The 9811-nt window shown below is 48.5% G+C and overlaps 1 protein-coding gene across 2 annotated transcripts; it reads left to right on the top strand.

Moving 5' to 3' along the window:
- Positions 1-5863: 5863 nt before the first annotated feature.
- LOC138798360 (centromere protein Q-like) lies at positions 5864-9465 on the top strand. Of its 2 annotated transcripts, XM_069978776.1 has the most exons (5): positions 5864-5989; positions 6344-6451; positions 7070-7138; positions 7346-7424; positions 8978-9065. In XM_069978776.1, the coding sequence occupies exons 1-4, from the start codon at positions 5882-5884 to the stop codon at positions 7385-7387; spliced, it is 327 nt and encodes a 108-aa protein (XP_069834877.1). In that variant the 5' UTR covers positions 5864-5881; the 3' UTR covers positions 7388-7424; positions 8978-9065. The 2 variants fall into 2 exon arrangements, with proteins under 2 accessions (XP_069834877.1, XP_069834876.1); XM_069978775.1 differs by lacking the exon at positions 7346-7424 and having other exon boundaries at positions 8978-9465.
- Positions 9466-9811: the final 346 nt, after the last annotated feature.

Genomic DNA, 9811 nt, shown 5'->3' with positions numbered 1-9811 from the left:
ATACAGTGGTTTATGCCCACATATGGGGTACCGTTCTACTCAGGAGAACCTGAGTTACAGATTTTGGGGTACGTTTTCTCCCCTCGTTCCTCGTCAAATTGAGAAATTTCAAACTAAACCAACATATTATTGGAAGAATTCGAGTTTTTCATTTTTACTGTCTTCTTTTGAATACTTTCCTGTAATACCTGTGGGGTCAAAATGGTCACCTCACACCAAGATGAATACTTTGAGGGGTGCACTTTCCAAAATGGGGTGACTTATGGGGTTTTTTCTCTCTGCGGACACTGCGCTGCAAACGCACCTGGCGCTCAGAAACTTCTTCAGCAAAATCTGCAATGGAAAAGCTAATTGGCGCTCCTTCCTTCTGAGCCCGGCTGTGTGCCCATACAGTGGTTTACGCCCACATATGGGGTACTGTTGTACTCAAGAGAACCTGCGTTACAAATTTTGTGGTGCTTTTTCTCTCATTTTCCTTTTGAAAATGAGAAACTTTAATCTAAACGTATATATTATTGGAAAATTTTAATTTTCCATTTTTTTACTGCCTAATTGTGAATACTTTCCTCCAGCCCCTGTAGGGTTAAAATGCTCATTATAAGGTGTCTAGTTTCCAAAATGGGGTCACTTATGGGGGTTTTCAGGATTCCAGACTTCTAAATCCATTTAAAAAAAGAACTGGTCCCTAAAAAAATCAGTTTTGGAAACTTTCACGAAAATGTGATAATTTGCTGATGAATTTCTAAGCCCCATAACACCCTAAAAAAGTAAAATATGTTTACCAAATTATGCCAGAATAAAGAAGACATATCGGTAATGTGACTTAGTAACTAATTTATGTGCTACGACTTTCTTTTTTTAGAAGCAGAGAATTTCAAAGTTCATAAAATGCAATTTTTTTTTATTTTTCATGATATTTTGATGTTTTTCACAAAAACACACAAAGTAGTGACCAAATTTTGCCACTAACATAAAGTGCCATATGTGACGAAAAAACAGTCTCAGAATCGCTAGCATACGTTACAGCATCACTGAGCTATAAGAGCATAAAGTGAGACAGGTCAGATTTTGAAAAATTAGCCTGGTCATTAAGGCCTAAACTAGCTGCAGCACGAAGGGGTTAACAGGAAACTGCAATCATCTAAAAGGTATTGTTTCATCTGAATTAATCAGTGGAATTAGTGTATACCTGTAGTATATAGTTGGGGGGGGGGGTTGCTGTATACCTGCAGTGTATAGTTGGTGGAGGTCCTGTATACCTGTAGTTTATAGTTTAAGGGTTGTGGATACCTGTAGTTTACAGTTTGGGGGTCCTGTATACCTGTAGTGTAACATTTGAGGTCCTGTATACCTGTAGTGTATAGTTTTGGGGTCCTGTATATCTGTAGTATAGAGTTGTTGGAGGTGCTATATACCTGTAGTAAAGAGTTGGTGAAGGTCTTTTATAATTGTAGTGTATAGTTTGGTGTTCCTGTATACCTGTAGTGTATAGTTTTGGGGTCCTGTATACCTATAGTATAGAGTTAGTGGAGGTCCTGTATACCCATACCTCCCAAGTGTCCCTCTTTTGGAGGCACAGTCCCTACTTTTGACCCACGTCCCTCTGTCCCTCTTTGCCCCTTACATGTTCCTCTTTTTGACCTAGGAATTACATTTGCATTAATAAACGCTCTAGAAAGTAGAAAGTGTCTGGTTTCTTACTGTATAATAGACCCAAACTTGCATATTATTCTATTATGTGGTGCAAGCTGGATCCTACACATTGTTATGTTCCCATGAATCATGTGACATTATGGCCGCTGTCACACATGCAGACTCTTTGAGTTCTATGGCCCCATACACACATCTGTAGGTGTTTCTGATCCATTTGGGGACATGATACATGCTGCAACAAAACTGTGAAGCCATTGTGCGTCTGTGTCACCTATCTGATAGGGGTCCCTGCCAGGGCTGTGGAGTCGGTAAGCCGCAGCTACAACTCCGACTCCTGAATTTTATCAGGACCGACTCCGACTCCGACTCCTGCTCTTTCATAAATGGCCGTTCATATACCAGGGGAGTTATCTATCACACCGGCTTAGCAGCTTCTCCCTAATGTCCTGGTGCAACTTCTGAGGGAATATATACTGTATATACAGCAGCTTCTCCTGTGTGTGCAGTGGGTGCAGCCAGTCTCCAGCCTCCATGTCCTGAACTACTCACAACTAGACCAGATGGAGCAGGTGATCTTTTCCTGCTGACAGTCTTCTATGTTTCTAACTAAATATTCACCACAGAAACACTAACACTGCTAACACTGTCAGATACCTGTAATATAGAGATCAGCCATAGTGATATACAGGGGGTCACACATAGTGATATAGAAGGTCACTGTGGGGGCACGCAATAGCACGCACACACAGCCTGCTGCAGCCATCGCACGCACACACACACACACACACACACACACACCCTGCTGCAGCCATAGCGCACACACACACAGCCTGCTGCAGCCATAGCATACAGACACCCACACAGCCTGCTGCAGCCATAGCGCGCGCGCGCACACACACAGCCTGCTGCAACCATAGCATACAGACACACACACAGCCTGCTGCAGCCATAGCGCGCACACACAGCCTGCTGCAGCCATAGCGCACACACACACAGCCTGCTGCAGCCATAGCATACATACACCCACACAGCCTGCTGCAGCCATAGCGCGCGCACACACACACAGCTTGCTGCAGCCATAGCACACTTACTTACAGACACACACACAGCTTGCTGCAGCCATAACGCACACCACACACAAAGCCTGCTGCGGCCATAGCACACATACACACAGCCTGCTGCAGCCATAGTGTGCACTCACACACAGCTTGCTGCAGCCATAGAACACATACACACAGCCTGCTGCAGCCATAGCGCACACACACAGCCTGTTGTAGTCATAGCACACACACAAGCTGCTGCAGCCATAACATGCACACACACATAGCCTGCTGCAGCTATAGCACACACACACAGCCTGCTGCAGCCATAGCACACATTCACAGCCTGCTGTAGTCATAGCACACACACACACACACACCCTGCTGCAGCCATAGCACACATTCACAGCCTGCTGTAGTCATAGCACACACACACACACACACACACACACCCTGCTGCAGCCATAGAACACTGAAGAAAAACACAATCTTCTCCAAGAGAGAAAACCCCGCACTGAGGACAAAGGTTACTGCTACACTACTTATGTCTTCTGCTCCTCTATATTACACAGGATATCTCCATATTACACTGCTGCTCATATACAGTCATCCAGCATCCAGGAAGAGAACAGCACAGATCCCCCCCCCCCACACACACACAATGGACTCTTCCAGCTCAGAAACAAACTGCCAAATAGTGACCAACAACTTTTCTATGACCCCCACCTTATGTAATAGGGCCAGTGTCCTATTACTGATATATTCCCCGACCACCCTTATGTAATAGGGCCAGTGTCCTATTACTGATATATTCCCCGACCACCCTTATGTAATAGGGCCAGTGTCCTCTTACTGATATATTCCCCGACCACCCTTATGTAATAGGGCCAGTGTCCTATTACTGATATATTCCCCGACCACCCTTATGTAATAGGGCCAGTGTCCTATTACTGATATATTCCCCGACCACCCTTATGTAATAGGGCCAGTGTCCTCTTACTGATATATTCCCCGACCACCCTTATGTAATAGGGCCAGTGTCCTATTACTGATATATTCCCCGACCACCCTTATGTAATAGGGCCAGTGTCCTATTACTGATATATTCCCCGACCACCCTTATGTAATAGGGCCAGTGTCCTATTACTGATATATTCCCCGACCACCCTTATGTAATAGGGCCAGTGTCCTATTACTGATATATTCCCCGACCACCCTTATGTAATAGGGCCAGTGTCCTATTACTGATATATTCCCCGACCACCCTTATGTAATAGGGCCAGTGTCCTATTACTGATATATTCCCCGACCACCCTTATGTAATAGGGCCAGTGTCCTATTACTGATATATTCCCCGACCACCCTTATGTAATAGGGCCAGTGTCCTATTACTGATATATTCCCCGACCACCCTTATGTAATAGGGCCAGTGTCCTATTACTGATATATTCCCCGACCGCCCTTATCTAATAGGGCCAGTGTCCTATTACTGATATATTCCCCGACCACCCTTATGTAATAGGGCCAGTGTCCTATTACTGATATATTCCCCGACCACCCTTATGTAATAGGGCCAGTGTCCTATTACTGATATATTCCCCGACCACCCTTATGTAATAGGGCCAGTGTCCTATTAGAATGTTGCTCATAATATATATTCATGAGCAAAACTTGTAAAATTCATATCAAAACTGCTGGAGTCGGAGTTGGTACATTTTTTTCCAACTTCAACTCCAGCCAAAGCTAGCTCCGACTTCAACTCCGACTCCAGGCAAAACTAGCTCCAACTCCACGACTCCGACTCCACAGCCCTGGTCCCTGCAAATGCCAACAGGAACTGAAACACATCTGTAATCCTGTCCACAGTTTTGGGTCAGAAATTACAGACAGCGTTACTGATGTGTGAAATCGACCTAAGGATGCGGTCACACATACAGGATCTGCTGCAAATTTGCAGATATCAATGTAACTAAATGCATCAATCTGCAGCAGATCCTGGATGTGTGAATGCATCAATCTGCAGCAGATCCTGGATGTGTGAATGCATCAATCTGCAGCAGATCCTGGATGTGTGAATACATCCTTAAATTAAAAAGAAATGCCTATAAAATTTTCCTAGCATGAACCACAACTGTCCCTCATTGGCCGTCCAAAATGTTGAGAGGTATGTATACCTGTAGTGTATAGTTGGAGTGGGGCTCTACCAGTTATTTCTATGGATCTGTTGTGAGGCAGTTGCCCTAGCAACCAATCATTTTCCAGCTCCCTGTGAAAATGAAAGTAGTAATCCTATTGGTTGCTAAGGCTCCCAACTGCCATAACAGCTGGAGAGCTGCAACACTAATTATATCACCTGTGTGTGCAGTGGGGCGCTCCTCCCCCCCTTCCCTCCTGTACATCTGACAAGGACGGGACCTCTGCTCTAACCTTCCCAATGTATCTGTGGGCCAAATTTGGGGTCAAACGGTTCAGGAGTTTGGAAGTCTATAGAGGACAGACAGACTTTCTTTTTTATGAACTAGATATAAGGTGGTGCGGGGTGACACGGCCTCGTGTTACATCTCAGCACATACATAGCTAGGGCAGTGCCGCCACACAATCGCTGATCTATCAGATATATTGGTGTTTTATATCAGTTTATATATAATACATTGTTTTACATGGGGTCACCTAGCGTTGGCCATCGTTACATGTCACATTTTATGTCTCCTAGGTCAGTGCTCAGAAGGAAGAAGGTTCCAGACTTAGAGGCCATACAGGGTCACCTGACTCATTTAAAGCAAAGGTAACAGCACTGTGCCCCCCCCCCCCCCCCGATATACAGCCATCTCCTTCACTGTCATATCTAGTTATGTCTGCTGTCCCGGCTGGGGGTCTCCTCCTCCTCCTCGGTTGTCCCGGCTGGGGGTCTCCTCCTCCTCCTTCTCGGTTGTCCCGGCTGGGGGTCTCCTCCTCCTCCTCGGTTGTCCCGGCTGGGGGTCTCCTCCTCCTCCTCCTCCTCCTCCTCCTTCTCGGTTGTCCCGGCTGCTCACTGCTCTTACTGAGGGAAGGATGCTTATCCTCCTGGATATAGGTAGGCCTCATGATAGTTCATCCTCTCACCCTATAGCCTCTTGTCTCTGTGACTCTTGTGGCCCTGACGCTCCTGTGTTTCCCCTTGGTTTAGGCTCCTCCAGTCCTGTAAGGCTATGAGGGTCCCTGCAACTACACTGGGGAAACTGAGAAACCTGGCGGGAGATCTAGAGGAGGAGAAGCGGTGGATGGAGGAGAATGAGAAGGCGCTGGAGTCGGTGAATGTAAGAGGCGCGTGTGTGTGTGTGTGTGTGTGTGTATATATCTATGTATGTACTGTGTGTGTATGTGTGTGTGTATATATATATATATATATATATATATATATATATATGGGATATAGTGTTATACCATCTAGATTGTGTATTATATAAGGTAATAACAGCCATCACCTGGGGGCTAATCCTCCACCCCCCCCAATATCCTCCTCCATGTATATATAAATATAACAGCCATGTGAAGATGTGTGAGATAATACGGGTATCCATACTTACCTCTGTCACCCGCTCCACTCTGCTATGTCGGGCATCGGGGACCCAGTGTGAGAAATGGCTGGAATTGTCTTGTTTTCTCTTTAGCGAGAAACTGAAGAAGTCGTAGAGGAGGCCGAGAAGATTGAGGAGTCCACAGCGGATCTAGAAGCAAAGATTCAGAGCCTAAAGGAACAAGACCTGGCTGAGCCCCTGGTGAGTATATATGTATCAAGATGTGGAGAGGAGCGGCAGCACAGCTGGAGACTGGGGAGGGGCAGGGGCGGCACAGCTGGAGACCGCGGAGGGGGAGGGGCAGCACAGCTGGAGACTGCGGAGGGGGAGGGGCGGCACAGCTGGAGACTGGGGAGGGGTGACACAGCTGGAGACTGGGGAGGGGGAGGGGCGACACAGCTGGAGACTGGGGAGGGGCGGCACAGCTGGAGACTGGGGAGGGGCGGCACAGCTGGAGACTGGGGAGGGGCGGCACAGCTGGAGACTGGGGAGGGGCGGCACAGCTGGAGACTGGGGAGGGGCGGCACAGCTGGAGACTGGGGAGGGGCGGCACAGCTGGAGACTGGGGAGGGGCGGCACAGCTGGAGACTGGGGAGGGGCGGCACAGCTGGAGACTGGGGAGGGGCGGCACAGCTGGAGACTGGGGAGGGGCGGCACAGCTGGAGACTGGGGAGGGGCGGCACAGCTGGAGACTGGGGAGGGGCGGCACAGCTGGAGACTGGGGAGGGGCGGCACAGCTGGAGACTGGGACGGGGCAAGGGGCGGCACAGCACAAATTTTTCTGTCCACTTAATTTTTCATCACATTTCTGGGTTACAGGAACAGATGTTGGTGAATGGGGACGCCCTGCCGCTACCACCGGAAACCTTCCAGGCCCCGACAATGCAGGTATGGGGGGGCAGGGGACGGTATCGGGATGTAATAATGTGTTAGGCTGCAGTTACCAAACTCCTTACTGATATAAAGGATGCGCAGCCTACAGGGAGTGTCGCTAATAGACGGTACACAACACAGCGCTATTATTAAATTATTATGCAAATTCATTTAAGTGTCCTAAAGATGATTTTTTTTTTATTTTTTATTTTTTTAATAAAGCTCATGGATGCTATTGTGTCTTGGGGCTCTCTGGATCCCTGAAATCCCTCTCAGATACCTGTGTTACTTAGTTTGCCAGGTGAGGCCAATTAAAGGAAAACTACCTAAGGAGGGCGTTCCACATTTTTAACCTCTTGAGGACCCATGACGTACCTGTATGCCGGTCCTTTAAGGGGCCGCCGGGGCACGATCGCAGGAAAATGGCTGCAGCCATCTGCCTGTGTCATGTAGGGGGTATCATCACGCCCCCCGTGACTGCGATCAATGTGATTGGCCGTTGAATTATCACTAGCCAATCACAGCAATATTCTGGTATATCACGTGGGTATACGAGAACTGAGCCGTGATTAGTGCTGCCTGGGCGTCCCGTGGCAACCCGCCCCCGATCGCCCGTGATTGGCCTGTATCCACCGGCCGGCCATTCACAGGGGATTCTCCTCTGCTTGCAGATTCTCGCCCGCCGCTGCTGTGAGTCCTCCTCCGCCTCTCCCCCGTGTGCCCCCGCCTCCTCCCCTCCTGAGTCCCTCTTGCATCCCCGCCTCCTCTTGCGTCCCCCTTCGTCCGGCCTCCTCCCCGTGCTTCCTCCTCCCTCTCACCCTGCTACTCCCCTCTGCCACCCAGCCTCCCTGCCACTCTAACCGCTACCACCCACCCTCCCTCCTGACACCCACTCTACTCTTGCCACCCTCTCAACTGCCACCCTCTCTTCTCTTACCCTCTTCCCTCCATACTGCCACCCTTTCCTCTTACCCTCTCCTCTCCGTCCTGCCACCCTCTCCCCTCTACTCTCTTCCATCTTCCATCTTTTAGTACTTGGAAGAAATTGGGATATTATGGGAAAGGGAATGGGGGGGGGGGGGTAAGATCTTGGAATGGACCTTATACTTTTAGGATCACTTTGTTATGGGCTTGCACTGTATTTATACTGGATTGTAGACATTAACTTTGTTATTTGTGATCTGTTTCAAACGGAAAGATAAAAAATGATTAAAAAAAATTAATTTGGAAGTGTATACTGATGCACGGCGCTATCACTAGAGTATTCTGTCTGTGTGATATTAGGGGGGGGGGGTCTCTCCTACAGGGGGTGTCACTAATAGACGGTATACAGCACAGCGCTATCACTACTGGAGTATTCTGTCTGTGTGATATTAGGGGGGGTCTCTCCTACAGGGGGTGTCACTAATAGACTGTATACAGCACAGCGCTATCACTACTGGAGTATTCTATCTGTGTGATAGTAGGGGGGGGGGTCTCTCCTACAGGGAGTGTCACTAATAGCGCTGTGCTGTATACCGTCTATTATTGACACTCCCTGTAGGAGAGACCCCCCCCCCCCAATATCACACAGACAGAATACTCCAGTAGTGATAGCGCTGTGCTGTATACCGTCTATTAGTGACACTCCCTGTAGGAGAGACCCCCCCCCCCCAATATCACACAGACAGAATACTCCAGTAGTGATAGCGCTGTGCTGTATACCGTCTATCTGTGTGATATTAGCGGGGTCTCTCCTACAGGGGGTGTCACTAATAGATGGTATACAGCACAGCGCTATCCCTACTGGAGTATTCTATCTGTCTGGGTGGGCTATCCTACAGATATTACCTCCTTCTCCTCTTTTCTTTGCAGGATCAGGTCAGGAAGCTACAGAACCCTGAAGTAATCCTGAAGGAAGTCTCTGAGGCCCAGACTACTCCTGTCTATAGAAATCTGCAGACTCTGCTCCCGCTGTGCTATGCCGAGGTCTCCTCCCGGTGAGCGGACATAGGGGACGCCGCTCATTATGCTGCTTATATGCTGGCTGCCTTGGATCTCTGGGCCGCTCCCTGCTGCTCCTCCCCGGGTGCCTAGAAAAGCTGGATCCAGTCCTGGGAAGGTGGGCGTTTACCAGGAGTGAATCCAGCTTTTCCAGGCACCCGGGGAGGAGTGGTACAGAGATCAGAGGCAGCCGGCGTATGAGCCAACTCCCAGGCAAACAAAATACTTTGCTTTGTTTGTATTTTTTTGTAAATTTGCTCTTCTCTAGTCCTTCTCTTGATAACCTGATGCGCCCGCTGTGTGTAATATGTGCAGATCTTTATATTATGATTTTGATGATATAAATAAAGATGGCGTCAGATGCAGTGTCTGCTGGTTGTTCTGCTAGGAGGACTTATTACTAGAGATTCCATCGGAATATGGGCAGTGATGATGTCAGGTTAGTGATCAGGGACAGTGATGGGGTCTGGGGTCAGGTTAGTGATCAGGGACAGTGATGGGGTCTGGGGTCAGGTTAGTGATCAGGGACAGTGATGGGGTCTGGGGTCAGGTTAGTGATCGGGGACAGTGATGGGTCTGGGGTCAGGACAGTGATGGGGTCTGGGATCAGGTTAGTGATTGGGGACAGTGATGGGTCTGGGGTCAGGTTAGTGATTGGGGACAGTGATGGGTCAGGTTAGTTATGGGGTCTGAGGCCAGGTTAGT

The sequence above is a fragment of the Dendropsophus ebraccatus genome, chromosome 8, assembly GCF_027789765.1.
Source record: "Dendropsophus ebraccatus isolate aDenEbr1 chromosome 8, aDenEbr1.pat, whole genome shotgun sequence".
Taxonomy (NCBI): Eukaryota; Metazoa; Chordata; class Amphibia; order Anura; family Hylidae; genus Dendropsophus; species Dendropsophus ebraccatus.
The sequence above is the reverse complement of the archived record's forward strand: the minus strand, read 5'-3'. Positions and strand labels throughout refer to the sequence as shown.